This window comes from Felis catus, chromosome F2 (assembly GCF_018350175.1).
Source record: "Felis catus isolate Fca126 chromosome F2, F.catus_Fca126_mat1.0, whole genome shotgun sequence".
Classification (NCBI taxonomy): Eukaryota; Metazoa; Chordata; class Mammalia; order Carnivora; family Felidae; genus Felis; species Felis catus.
The window spans coordinates 63,811,890-63,827,193 of record NC_058385.1 but is presented as its reverse complement, the minus strand read 5'-3'; the positions used below and the strand labels follow the sequence as shown (position 1 = coordinate 63,827,193).

Sequence of the window (15,304 nt, the reverse complement as noted above, 5' to 3'; positions counted from 1 at the left end):
TATGGCCAAGAATCCTTAGGTTTGATACCAAAAGCAATAACCATAAAATGAAAAATTGATAAACTGGACGTCATTAAAATTTAAAACTTTTGCTCTGCAAAAGACCTTGTTAAAAGGATGAAAGGACAAGCTACAGATTGGGGGAAAATAGTTAACAAACCACATATCTAACAAAGGATAAGTACCTAAAATATAAATGAAGAATTCTCAAAACTCAACAGTTAAAAACTAGACATACACATGCACACACACTCACACGTCTAACTAGAAAATGGGCAAAAGACATGAACAAGCAAAGAGCAAATACAGATGCAAAATAAGCATGTGGAAAGATGTCCAACTTCATTAGTCATCGGGGGAATGCAAGTGAAAACCACAGTGAAATATCACCACACACCTATCAGAATGCCCAAAATAAAATATAGTAACAACAGCAAATATTGGTGACAATGCACAGAAACATAATCACTCATATATTGCTGGTGGGAATGTAGAATGCTGCGGCCACTCTGGAAAATAGTTTGGCAGTTTCTTAACTAAAACTAAGCTAAACTAAACATGGTTCTACAATATGGTGCAGCAAATGCAGTCCTGGGCACTATCCCACAGAAAAGAAAACTTATGTTCATACAAGAACCTATACATGAATGTTCATAGCAGCTCTGTTTCTAACAGCCAAAAATAGAGACCACTCAGATGTCTTTCAATGTGTTCATGGTTAAACAGACTGTGGTCCATCTGTACCCTGGAATATGACACAACAGTAAAAAGGAAAGAGCTACTGATACATGCAACAAGCAAGATGAATGGCCAGGAATTATCCTGAAGGAAAAAAGTCAGTCCCCAAAGATTATATACCGCATAACTCCATTTATGTCATTTCAAAATGGAAAACATTTAGAGATGGAGAACCGATTAGTGGTTGTCAGGGGTGAGGGAGAGGTTGTGGGGAGGGATAAGTGAATGTGGCCATAAAAGGACAACAGGAATGATCTCCATGGTGATGGAAATGTTCTGTGTTGTGGCTATCAATGCTAGTATCCTGACTGGGATATTGTATTGTACTTTTGTTACGTTACCGTAAGGGGAAATGGTAAAGTATACGTGATCTCTCTCTACATTCTTTCTTAAAACTTTATATAAATGTACAATTATCTCAAAACCCAAAGCTTAGTTAAAAAAAGCAAACAAACATGATGGTCTAAATGCAACACCATGGAGAAAATTATCTAGTGGTTAAACTATTCCTCTCTCAGTGGGATGTCAGTATATTCCCTTTTCTACTCTGATGATTCACGTCTTAAGGGAATAAAGGACTCTTTTAGAAAGTCAACATAAAAAAATGGTAAGAATTTTCATAATCCATGATAGACTTTTGCACAGGGTAATATCCACATGCATAGAATGACCGCCCTCTGTTCCTTGTTTTACCTTTGATCTCCCTGTCCTGTTCTTCTACCCGGGAGCAGACTGTCCTCGTCAGGCTCTCCACAACTGTGTGCATCAGGTCAAATTCAGCGACATTGTACACGTGAGTGCTGTCTGGTTCAGAGGCAATCTCCCGCAGTTCATTCTCATCTGCGTTTTTCACCCCTTGTGTGGAGGACAACAGGGAGGGTCGTGACATTCATGCCCCATTTGAAACACCAGCCATCAGTGCCCCCCACTGCTGCAATCAAAGCATCTGCTACTTTAAAGAGGTGCATCTTATGTTAGAGTGTTTTGTAAAAGTCACCTTCAGAATCTCTTTTAAATGATTATATCCTAATTTTGTTCGGTATATCTTAGCAAGAAGATGTATTAGTGAAATTAACATTTGTCTTGCATAAATATTGCCAAAGCAACAGTAATTAAGCCAGCTTTCTGAACTATCAAAACCTTAGGTTTAAATTTCTATAAAATAAGTTTACTTAAATTGAGAGCTACTATTGGAATAAAAATTATATACATAAAGGAACCGTTCTGATTATTTATAGTATTATTATATAGCATTAAGGGAAAGCTTGGGGGCAAAACAATTTTTTAACATATTTAAGTACAACTGGCTGACTAGAAACCACTGCAATTTTAATAATGCAAATAGGGAAGCTCTGGTTCTCCCACAGTGTTTGTGAAATTCCATTGCTACAAGTCAAGCCCAGTGCTGGGTGTTTAGAATGCAGCAGGGAACAGAGGGGGACAGAAAATCCTCAGCCCCCATGCAACTTTTCCAGTCTTTCTTAGCAGCGGATGCTAACACTTCGAGTGTACCTGCTCTATGCTGGGAACTGCAGTGTTTCATTTACATGAACATATTTAATCCCCACAACCAACCCTAGGAGTCTGGCACTATTGTTTCTCCCATTGTATGAATCAGTAAACTGACACCCAGAGGGGTTAATTAGCTTGCTTAAGGAAACACACCAGTCAGTGGACAGTTGGGATTCCCAGGTAGTCTAGATCCAAAGTCATGTGCCCGTAACCACTTTCTCATGCTGCTTCTCAGAAGACGACACATTAAAATGAGTAAGTGGAAGCATAAATAGAAAACGTGGGCATAGGGTTGGGTTTTATGGGTGCGGAGGAAGATTTCTCTTCCCCAGTCTTCAGCAAACAAGGAGCCTTTCTTTATAAATCCCTGTCACTGTAATCATCTAAGTATACTTTCTTTAAAAAAAGGTACTGTGGAAGCAAGGAAGAGAGATTACCTAGGGCACCATGAATTACTTCTTAGATGCCTGGCTGTACCATGTAATTTATTCTCCAACCTTGGCATATTAAGTGACAAAGTGCTGGCTGTCTCCAAGCTATTTGCTTCAGAGGGTTATAAGATAATACATACTAATGATTTCCAGGTAATTTCCAGAGAAAAAGCCCAAATCACATCTGTATGAGGTCACTGAAAGTTTTGTTTAAAAACTCATGCATTCATTACCAATAAGACAACAGGATGGAGACTAAACACATAAATTAACCCCATTAGTTGGTCATCCAAAAGGATTTCCTCTGTTGGACAAAAGGATAAAATAAAAAATAAAAATTAAGTAAATTTCTCTGATGTCTCTTGCCTGAAGGACTTCAACAAAAGCTTCTAAAATGTATAGCTGGGGTACCTGGGTGGCTCAGCGTATTAAGCGTCTGATTCTTGGTTTCAGCTCAGGTCATGATCTCACGGTTTGTGGGTTCGAGCCCCATGTCAGGCTCTGCACTGACAGTGTGGGGCCTGCTTGGGATTCTCTCTTTCCCCCTCTCTCTGCCCCTCCCCACCCCTCTCTCTCAAAAATAAGCATTAAAAAAAATTAACAAAAATGTTTTAAAAATGTACAGTTGGATCTGTGTCCACAGGAACAAAATAACACTGAGTGCATGAAGAGACAATGAGCTTCATGTCAATAAAGCTTTTGATGGCATTTAGGTAAAACCAACAAGTTTGTATTTATATAAGAATATTTCAGGGAGGGGCGCCTGGGTGGCTCAGTGGTTAAGTATCTGACTCTTGGTGTCAGGCTCAGGTCACAATCTCACAGTTCCTTCATGAGCTTGAACCCCATGTAGAGCTCTGTGCTGACAGCATGGAGTCTGCTTGGGATTCTCTCTCTCCCTGTCTCTGGTCCTTGCTCGCTCATGCATGTGTGCACATTCTCTCTCTCCCTCTCTCTCAAAAGAAAAAAAAAAAAAGGGAAGAAACAGAATATTCTAGGAAAAAAGAAAACCCTGACAACAACAACATGTATATTCTGGGGAAGATAGCCCCAAATCTCTTCTCTCTCTCACCTTTCCAAACTAAATAGTTTGTTGCAAACAGCTTGGAAAAGAGATGAAAAGGTCATGATGACTTGGAAGGAATTTGTCTTGTAAGGATTTTGCACGGCTCATCTCTGCGCCCCAGCACCCACCACAATGGCTGATACACAAACTTCTTGAATGGAACACTCTTTAAACCAATTTCCAGTAGAAAATCTAGGAATGGGTCAGAGGAATTTTTGCTTGTTTGGGGATTTTGTTTTGCCTCGTTTTACTGTATTTTATTTTGCTTTGTTTTGCTTGGTCTCTACTTAGTAAAAGACCTTGCTGCTGCCAAAGAGAACGTAAACATTTTAATCAAGAGCAGTGACATCATCTAAATGTTTTGCAGTTATTCTGAATGTGTGCCATATGTCTCCTTTTCCATCAGAATGATACCTTATAAAGAAATAATACTGCATAGCTAGAACTTCCTGCTTACTAAAGAGCTGTGGGACTTTAATTCCGCGAAAACAGTGAACTGGTTTCTCCCTATACTACCAGAGAAAAGACCTGCATCAAGCGGTTTAAAGATCAAGCCGTCACTAACTAAAAGCTAACAAACATGTGCCTAACTTTTGCATTCCACTTGCTGCTTTTCACAACACTGTATCGACGGTATCTCACCCAGAGAGCCTTGCACTGTAGGGCGCATGAAAGTTCCCACCACTTCCATCTTACATGGAATCAAACTGGGCTCAGATCACAAGACTGGCTCCCCCTAGAGCCAGGAGTAGAAACTAGCCAGGTCTTCTGGCTTTCAGTGAAGTGCACTTTGCATTATATATTGTTTTAAGTGGTTGTGTGTCTGTGGCCATGGTGGAAACAGGACCATGAATAGCACATACCTATGGCAAACAGTTCTACGCCGGATTCACGAAGGTTTCTGGATGGTGGGATAATGTCATCTTGGGATTTGCCATCTGTGATTAAAATGCCAATTTTGGACACTCCAGTCCTTGCTCCTGCTTCTGGTTTAAAGCTGTTCTCAAAAATGTAGTTCAAAGCAAGACCTGGGGGGAAAAATAAACACACACCAACCATCTCTAATAAAAAGCCTTCCAATTCTGCAAAATACAACGATAAGATGAATAACTTATTGAGCTACAAGAATATTTTACTAGATATGAACTTTCATCTTCCCGTTTACAATGACTCTTTACTCAACAGATCTGATGAAAAATATAACACCAGAATAGAGGTAAGACAAATAACTGAATACTCCATCATTTCAGTAACTAGCATTTATAAAGAATATTAAATTCATGGCCAATACACGTTGGGCTGAAGAACCAGAGATTCTCTTTCTCTCTTTTTTCAGGAATAGTGGGGACAGATCCAAAATGATCATTGAATTCCTGACTTTTGAGTGGGACACTTTTCATCCAGAAAAAAAAAAAAAAGAAATACTGCAATATTGTTATCAGATTTATGTTTAATAAAGTTTTCTGTTGTATTAACAAAAAGATTATGCCTCAGATTGGCAAAGAAATTATCAAGATTTCAACAGTTTACTTAAAAGCCACTGACAGCATCAATACTGTTTAAAACAATCATGTACGTTGTGCGTCTATAGAAGAAAATAGCGTGTACCAAGGTTAAAACCTGTGACAACCTCTGTGGCTGGAATAATTATCTCAATATTCTTACACTCCTTTTTTATCAAAAATACCAGTGAGCCAAAGATTCACAAATATTTTTATGATAACTACTTATGGCAAAACAAGGCCAAAGAAAATACCTTCCTTGAAAATAAGGTAGAAATTTGTTTTTGTTTAAATGAAGGGGTGGTTGGAGGAGAAAACAGGTGAAAAGAAGCGAATGAATGGCAAAAGCTAGAACAGCTGGCAAAGACTGTCAGCCTTCAGGATCATTCTGTCTCCTTCTGGCCCAGCCAAACCATTCTGGGGATATTATGTTCATACAGCATAAATAATGGGGTGTCTGGGTTTTAATTCTTAATGCTGAGTTTGAGAAAAGAGCCATTTAAGAAGTTTAGATTTTAGTTTGATTTAGAAGCCCTATGCCAAACCTTACAAAGTGGCAGAAAGAAATAATGAAACTAATCTTTGGCAAGGTATGTTGCCAAAACACGAACTGAACCGAACATACCTGTTAATGTATTTCCTCCCTTGTATGGTAGATTCCGGACAGCTTCGATGACCTCATCTTTTGTGCTAAAGGCATTCAGGTGCCATTCTATTCTGGGGTCACCGCTATACTGTGCAAGACCTGGTAAAAAAGATAAGAAAGCCCACCCAGAAATGATGAGTTATTCAAAGATCTAGTGGACTGTTCGTGAAACTAGCATAATAAAGGGCCTGATCTTTGTAACAATTTTTTGCTCTGCCTCACTATGTATTTTCAAAGAATTCTTGGCATCAATTTAAGGAATTAGTTTGGACATATCTTGGGGCAGGAGGAATGTACATATTTTCTAGCCATTTAGAAGTGAGCACCTAATTAGGCACTTGGTATTTAAAAAACAAATCTGATTGTATTTGTAGATAAACGGTCTAGATTTATTGGTTCATTTTTATTCTCAAAGGAATGGCTTTCCTTAATGGCTATTTAAAAGTGGAACTATAAGACTGTATATGATAAAGTAGACATACTGCTCAAAGATTCATAACATTTTTTGTGGTTTTTTTTTTATCTTGGCTGGAATTAACTTGGCAAAGATTAGTTTGTACTATAAGACTATTTCCAATTTCCAATTTTCTTAGTTCAAAATTCCACTGGATTCAGCTGATTCTTTTAAATAAAAAGAAAGCCTATACCTGATAAATTCTTAAACCAGCTGCAACTTTAAAAGTTATTATTATTAGGCAGAGAAGATTTTGACTTTTTAGGAAATTAAAATGTGTTTAATGATTAACTGAGTGACAGCATCATTCAGCATAAATTAGTGGGAATAAATATTTATTGATCCAAACTTGCGCTCTTGGGAATATCATGATAGTTGATCCTGGAATTCTGGAAGCCGCTCTGTAAAAAATTTTTGAAATCTCTTATGACGCTTCCTAGCAGATTTACACATTATTCTGCTAATAATGGAACATATACCAATCCGTGTCTTCTCTGAGCCCACATTGAATGCTGTAACCAGGTTCTCCAAGAAAAGCCGAACCAGTCTGAAGTTGAATCTTCCAATGCTCCAGGAACCATCAACCAGGATTACGATGTCAGCGATAGCTGGCGTTTCACAGAAAAACTTCACTTCTGCACAGCACAAACCAGAGAAGTATATCACTGCTGGAACTTTGAAAAGAGTGATTCTATTTTACACCTTTCAGATAACTTAGTGCTAAGAACACAATAAAGTTCCTATGAAAGCAACCATGTTTTTACAACTCTTCCCTTAAATGCATTCTTACTAGGAAAACTTGTGGTTACAGCTGGCAGCAGGGCCAATGTTCTGGAAATAGTTAGCAAAACACTGGCAGGTTCACACCGTCCTGGCAACTCAAGACTTCTGTGTATTTTAGAAAGTACTGTCTGTGAAAAATCATCCAGATTTGGGTTTTAGCCTGTAGATTCTTTCCAGGAAAGGTCTTAGCAACCAGTGTGGGAGAGTCAGCACAGATGGGAAGACGGCCAGAAAGCAGAGAGGCGACTCTCCTGGGCTGATAAGTGTGCTGGCGGAAGTGATAGAAGAGAAACACGGGCTTCCTGAGTCCACGGAAAAGTCGCAGCCATGCATTTAATCCAAGAAAGATACACAGGGAGGGTTTGTGGAAGAAGAAAATTGGGAAAGGGCCCAGGAGTTCACCCAAATTCAAATTCTTTCGCATATTGTCTCTATGTAACGGTAAGATTTTGTCCCTAAAAATCACTTCGTAATTTATCTTTTTAAATAGCTCAATCAGGCTTTAGAATAAGGAGCCAGGAAAGGATGCCCTGCGGCCAGAGTGCTACACTCTGAGCTTTACACTCAGGGAAACTCTCAGCTGGCAGTGATCTTTGCGACAAAGCAAGAGCTGTCTGATGGAGGGTGGTCTGTGCTTGACTAGGTGAAAACCACCACCTAACCGTCACAGAGCCAAGATACTAACATATCTTTAGTATATTTCAGAACCCTTAGAGTTCTTCAGTATTGGTAGTACCTTCAGCGGCATTGATTCATACCCTAGTTTGTGCTTTCAAATGGGCTGCATAACTTTGCTCAATGTTCATATTAAGACTGGCAATCACGAATAGTGGGTGCATGTTTCTTTGTGACCATGTCAACTTCTTGAAATTGTCCAGTAAATCCCTATTTTGTTTGTAATCTAACATTAAAATGACAATAAAACAATATTTGAAATACTTTCATATAATGAAAACCAAAACACAGAAGTGATTATGAATAAATTGAATATATTCTCCCCCAGAGGAAACATAATCAACCTATATGGTTGGAGTAGGCAATTCAGTATATGTCCCTAGGCCTATCAGGCTACATTATGCTAAAAAAAAAAAATCTTGTTTTTCTTTTCCCCCCAGACATAAATATGCATGGAATACCTAGATCCTTTTACCAGAAGGGGAAAAAAAAATGTATTTGCCAATGAAATAATCAGATACTCATTATGAAAGCTCAACAGAACAGCTCAATCCAAAGTTTATATATTACATTTTGGGGCACCAAATCTCCCTTCCTTAATAACCAAATACAAAGCTACTACACTGAAATATTATAGTAGTATTGCCAGAAGTCATGGAATAAAAATTAATTTAGTTTTTGGAAATAATCAAGGAAAATTAAAATCTTTTGAAGCTTTAAGAATCTCTTTCTCTCAGTTTTTATGGGGGAACTTCAAATGGAGACTCTTTTTCTTTAATTTCCAAAACTATTGGTGGATACTGTTTTACTTTTTAATTAATTGTTTGGGTACATTGTATATAGGGTCTTTCTTAAAAAGGAACAATTTCCCCCTGCTCATTTAGAAGAGGATGATGAAAACTGGTATTTTCTATCTTACAATTATTTCCAATAAAAATTTTCTATTTATTTAGCTCATTCAAGTCTTTTTGACCTGGAGATATAAATTCTATATGGATCCAAAGCAAGCAAAAAAATTAATTGACTATACATTAGAAGATTGATAAACTTAATGATATTAAAATTTTTAAAGTGGTTCATCAAAAACACCTTAAAGAAAATAAAAAGACAAGTTACAACTGGGAGTAGACAAGTACAGTATAGGAAACTGGAAAAGAATCAGTACTGAGAACAAATAAATCATGAATAGACAATAAGAATAGAGAATAAGAAATATATGTGAACAGTAAATGAATGAAGAAAATATTTAACTACATTAGTGATCACAGTAATTAAAAAATCAAGATCACAATGGGATATAATTTGTGCTCATTCAGTGGGAAAAAATAATAAAATAAATACCATTTAGAATTTCTCCAAAGATAATGAAATATTTGCACATAAAGCATTTGCAAAATATGTGTGCTGAAAATTATACTATTGATAGGAGAAATAAAAGAAGGTATAAATAAATGAAGAGGTTTACCATGTTCATGGACTGAAAAACTGAACATAGTAGAGATGTCAGTTATCCTCAAATTGATCTACAGGCTTAATGTGATTCCTACCAAAATCCCAGTAAAGTTTTGTTTGTTTGTTTTAGAAATAGACAAGCTTATTCTAAAATTTATATGGGAAGTCATAGACCCTAGAATAGCTGAAACAATCATGAAGAAAAGAAGAGAGTGGAAGAAACCATTTTACCAGATATTGAGCCTATTGTCTATACAGCTATAGTAATCAGTACATGTGATATTTGAGAGGGATAGACACATATGTCAATGAAATGGACAGAAAAGCCACAAATAGACTCATACACATATGCTCAACTCTATGATTTTAAATCTAAATATGATTTTATACAAATGTGCAAAACTACTTCAACAGATGGTGCTCAAGCGATTGGACATCCATGCAACAGATAGATGATGATGATAGACAAATGATAGATAAATGATAGATGGATAGATAGATAGATAGATAGATAGATAGATAAAACTTAACCTAAACTTCATAACTTACATCAAAATTCAAAGTAGATCAACTTAAATGTAAAAAGTAAAAATTACAGAACTTAGGAACAAAATAGAATGTAGAGCAAGATAAAGAATTCTTAGAGTTAAGAGACTCTTAAATACAAAGAACAAACTGAGGGTTGATGGGGGGCGGGGGAGAGGGGAAGTGGGTGATGGGCATTGAGGAGGGCACTTGTTGGGATGAGCACTAGTGTCGTATGGAAGCCAACTTGACAATAAATACATTAAAAACAAACAAACAAAAAGAATGTTTAGAGTTGATACCAAAAGTACAAATCCATAAAAAGAAAAGTCAATAAATTTGACTTCATCAAAATAAAATATTTGTACTCTGTGAAAGCCCATGGAAATAAGAGTAAAAGAGAAACTACGGACAGAGAAAATATTTGCAAACCACACCTGACAAAGGATTAGTTTCTAGAATACATAAAGAACTCTCAAAACTCACTAGTAAATACAACCAAGCAATCCAATTAAAATATTGGTAAAATACTTGAACAGATATTTCACCAAAGAGAATATACTGATGGCAAGTAAGGACAAGAAAAGATATTCAACATCATCAGCCATCAGGGAAATGCAAATTAAAACCACAATGAGATTTCACTATGCATACCTATCAAATGGCTAAAATAAAACACAGTGATAATAATAAATGCTGACAAGGATGTGTAGAAACTGATCACATACATTGTGTCATGGGAATATAAAATGTTATAACGATTCTGAAAACAGGTTGGCAGTTTCTTTTATTTTTTCTTAGTTTTTTTTTTTCGGTTTGCTTATTTTGAGAGACAGAGAACATGCAAACAGGGAAGGGATGAAGAGAGGGAGAGAGAGAATCTGAAGCAAGCTCTGTGTTCTTAGCACAGAGCTCAATGTGGGGCTCAAACTCATGAACTGTGAGATCATGACCTGAGCTGAAATCAAGAGTTGGAAGCTCAACCGACTGAGCCATCCAGGCACCCCACAGTTTGGCAGTTTCTTTTACACATATATATAAAATTACTCTGCAACCCAGCAATTGCACTCTTGGACATTTATTCCAGAGAACTCAAAAATGACACCCACACAAGAAAAAACTAAATTAAAATGTTCATAGCAGTTTTATTCAATAATAGTCCAAAACTGAAATTAGTCCAGATGTCCATCAATAGGTTAATGGTTAAACTGTGGTAGGTCCATACTATGTAATACTACTCAGTAATAAAAAGGAAAGAACTTGGGCACCTGGGTGGCTCAGTCAGTTAAGCATCCAACTTCCGTTTAGGTCATGATCTCACAGTTCTTGGTTCGGGACATGCATTGGGTTCTCTCAGCACAGAGCCCACTTTCAGATTCTCTATCCCCTGTTCTCTTTGCCCCTCTCCCATTAGCGCTCTCTCTCTCTCTCTCTCTCTCTCTCTCTCTCTCAAAAATAAATATTGTTTTAAAAGTTAAAAAAAGGAAAGAACTATTGATACACAACTTAAGTTAATCTTCAAGGAATTATCCTGAATGAAAAAAGCCCCCTTCCAAAAGGCTAGTTATTTCACAATTCCACTTATATAACACTTCTTAAATTTAAAAAAAATTAGAAATTGAGGACTGATTTGTGGTTGTTAAAGGTCAAGGGTGGGAGTGAGAAGGAGGTAGATGTGGTTCTAAAACGACAACATGGGAATCTTTATGATGATACAATTGTTTAGCATCTTGACTATAGTTATGGGTACACAAACTTACAGGTGATGAAACTGCATAGAACTAAACACACACACACACACACACACACACACACACACACACATGAATAAGTAAAATTGGGGAGATCTGAGCAGCTATATTGTATCAATGTCAATATGCTGGTTGTGATACTGTATTGTAATTTTGCAAAATGTTACTACTGAGGGAAATTAAGGGTACACAGATTTTTACTATTCCTTATTATTCTTGTGAATCTACAATTATCTTAATAAAAAATCAACTTAAAAAGCATACATAACAGGGGTGCCTGGGAAGCTTAGTTGGGTAAGCATCCGACTCTTGGTTTCAGCTCAGGTCATGATCTCATAGTTTGTGAGTTCTAGCCCCACATCGGGCCCTGTGCTGACAGTGCAGAGCCTGCTTAGGATTCTCTCTCTCCCTCTCTCTCTGCCCCTCTCCTTCTCTCTCTCTCAAAAATATTAAATAAACACTAAAAAAAAGTTTTAAAAAAGGCATACATGACAAAAATAATGTATAATAATACTATGTATAAGAAAAGATATGTACTTTGCTGGTAGAAATGAAAATTGTTGCAAGCTCCTCAGAACACATTTTTTGACATTTTTTTTTCTTTGAGAGAGAGAGTGTGTGTGTGTGCACGTGTTGAGGCGGGGTGGGGGGAGGGGTTGGGTGGGGAGGGCAGAGAGAGAAAATCTTAAGCAGGCTCCATACTCAGCACAGACCTCGACACAGGACTTCATCTCGGGACTGTGAGATCTTGACCTGAGACAAAAATCAAGAGTCAGACACTTAACCAACTGAGCCACCTGAACTCGTCTGGGTGTTTCCTTCTAAAGCTGAATATTCGCCTATGTTTCCACCCAGTAGTTCTCTTCTTAACTCTATACCTGAAGGAAATGCTTGCACGTGTACGACAGGAAGCAAGATGTTTGGCAACAGCACTGTTAGCAATAGCAAAATCCTAAAAACAATGCAAATGCCCATCAACAGAAGAGTGTACCAATAACTGTGGCATAATGAAATATTATATAAAAGCAAACATAAATGAGCTATATTGAAATGCAACAATCTGGATGAATCTTAGCAACATACTTCTATTTTGGTAGGTAGCAACATTTGGTGGGGGAAAAATAAGTCCCAAAAGATTGCTATTAGCATGACATCTTTTTTACAAAGGTAAAAATAACTAAAATAAAAAATACTCTCTTTTTAGAAGTATATATGGATGCCAGGGGGGTGCCTGGGTGGTTGAGTTTGTTAAGCGATTGACTCTTGATTTTGGCTCAGATCATGATCTCACAGCCCCAGGTGGGGCTCCGAACTGGGCGGAGCCTGCTTAAGATTCTCTCTTCCTCTCTCTCTGCCCTCCCCCAATCACATATGGGGGTGCGCATACTCACTCTCTGTCTCTGTCTCTCAAAAAAAAAAATTTAGCGTAGGTAGAACTAGCTATATAGTGTGTGCCATGCTTAACCTTGCCAATAAGCGTGTCTCTGCCAGAGGCAGATAAATGATCAAATACTTGGGACAGGAGGTAGTTTTAAAACTGCCATGCTCAAATTCAACAATCACACATCTTGGGGTGCCTGGGTGGCTCAGTCAGTTAACCATCCGACTCTTGATTTTTGACTCGGGTCACAATCTCGTGGTTTCATGGGTTCTAGCCCCGCATCGGGCTCTGTGCTGACAGTGCAGAGCCTGCTTGGGATTCTCTGTCTCCCTCTCTCTGCCTCTTCCCCACTCACACTGTCTCTGTCTCTCTCACAATAAATAAATAAATGAATAACTTAAAAAATGTTTTTAAAAATAGTCACACATCTCAAACATAACTCCAGCTGCTGCAGTGAATCTTTTAAAAACTATATTCAAATTTTATTAAATTTTGAATATGTTCAAATCTTATTAAAAATAATAGCCCAGGGGCGCCTGGGTGGCTCAGTCGGTTAAGCAGCTGACTTTGGCTCAGGTCATGATCTCGCGGTCCGTGAGTTCGAGTCCCACGTCGGGCTCTGTGTTGACAGCTTGGAGCCTGGAGCCTGCTTCGGATTCTGTGTCTCCCTCTCTCTCTGACCCTCTCCCGTTCAGCTCTGTCCCTCTCTGTCTCAAAAATAAATAAACGTTAAAAAAAATTTTTTTTAATAAAAAATAAAAAATAATAGCCCAGATTCAGCACTGATGACAAATGATATCTCCTTCCACTGGAAAATATGTGACCGATGTCAGCATTCTCAAATGGAGAGAGACCAATCAGAAAAAAAAACACAAAAATTAAGCATCTTAAAACGTGTTAAGGAATCAAGTGGTGGAAAACCAGACACACCTGGGAGCCCAGGTAAATATTGTGTAAAACTCTGCAGTCAAATGTAATTTAAAACAGCATTTAAAAGAGGTAAGTACATATCATTTTATTGTTAAAACATTATTCTGTAATTAATTATTTTAGTAAAATAAATCTTTTTTGCTCTTCACACTGTATTTAAAGTTAAAGAAAAGGGGCAGGGAAAATGGTTTCTTGAATGTATTTTAATTCCGCTCTTGGCTTAACATGGTCTTTGTCTAAATGCAATTCTGAAAATGCAGGGAGTGTAAAAAGAAAAAAGAAAAATAAACAAACAAGCAGCTAACTGCAATCAAAGGAAAGCACCCAGGGGTGCCTGGGTGGCTCAGTGGGTTAAGCCACCAACTCTTGGTTTCTGCTCAGGTCATGGTCTCACATTTCAAAGTTGGAGCCCTGCATCAGGCTTTGTGCTGACAGCCCAAAGCCTGCTCGGGATTCTCTCTCTCCCTCTTTCTGCCCCTCCCCTACTTGTTCCCTCCCTCTCTCTCTCTCCCTCTCTCTCTCCCTCTCGGTAAATAAATAAACATAGAAAAAAGAAAAAAAAGGAAAGCACCCAATATATGGGCTAGGTCACAAACATAACACTGAGGTCACAGATAGCATCCAAAGGAGCAATTCCCTTTAGGTCCTACAGCTTCTGGATGTGCATGACAAGGGGCCCCAAGAGAAAATGACAACTCCCTATCTGACAGGTACATCACGATACTAAACGTTAAGCCCTCTATTCTCGTCTAATGATCTACGTCATAACAGCTCTATGAGACACATACAATCATTCTCAGTCCCACTCCAGGACTAAAAGTACAATACACGCGGCTGAGTGATTTTCTCAGGGGAGGTCACACAGTGAAGGAGTGGCAAACCCTAGTAAAATGTCTTTAAAATCTAAGCTCTTAGGGGCACCCAGGTGGCTCAGTCAGTTAAGCATCCAACTCTCGATTTCAGCTCAGGTCATGATCTCACAGTTCGTGGGTCCAAACCCCACATCAGGCTCTCCGCTGACAGTGTGGAGCCTGCTTAGGATTCTCTCTCTCCCTCTCTCTCTCTGCTCCTCCCCCCACTCGCATTCTGTCTCTCTGAAAATAAATGAACAAACATTAAAAAAATTATAAAATCTAAGCTTTAGCCACAGGGCTAAATAGACTTCTGTGAGGTACTCAACATAATATAAATTTAGAAAATAGGGGAAAAAGTCTCCAAAATGGAGCAGTGTCTCCACAGAACTTCCCCCTGCTGTGACATCCACAGCTAGTATGTGCCATTTGCAAACATTTCCAATTGTCCCTCTAAAACTTTTTCCCTTCCAACTGTAAATGCACTTAGAACCTAAACACCCCTTTTGAAAAGTGTCTTTTTAACAATAATTTTATCCCAATTTTACTGTGCTACTGACATCATGGTAGAACCCTGTGTTGAAAATCAAAGTTAATTCAAGCACCC

The 15,304-nt window shown here is 38.0% G+C and overlaps 1 protein-coding gene across 5 annotated transcripts in view; it reads right to left on the bottom strand.

Moving 5' to 3' along the window:
- Positions 1-15,304, bottom strand: part of COL14A1 (collagen type XIV alpha 1 chain) — a 216,241-nt gene that overhangs the window by 153,434 nt on the left and 47,503 nt on the right. For all 5 annotated transcript variants that reach the window (XM_006943361.4, XM_006943363.5, XM_006943360.4 and 2 more), the window contains exons 6-9: positions 6,829-6,984; positions 5,875-5,994; positions 4,611-4,775; positions 1,432-1,593 (exon numbers count right to left, since the gene is read on the bottom strand). In XM_006943361.4, the coding sequence (XP_006943423.2) occupies positions 1,432-1,593; positions 4,611-4,775; positions 5,875-5,994; positions 6,829-6,984 (603 nt within the window). The remainder of the gene's footprint in view (positions 1-1,431; positions 1,594-4,610; positions 4,776-5,874; positions 5,995-6,828; positions 6,985-15,304) is intronic.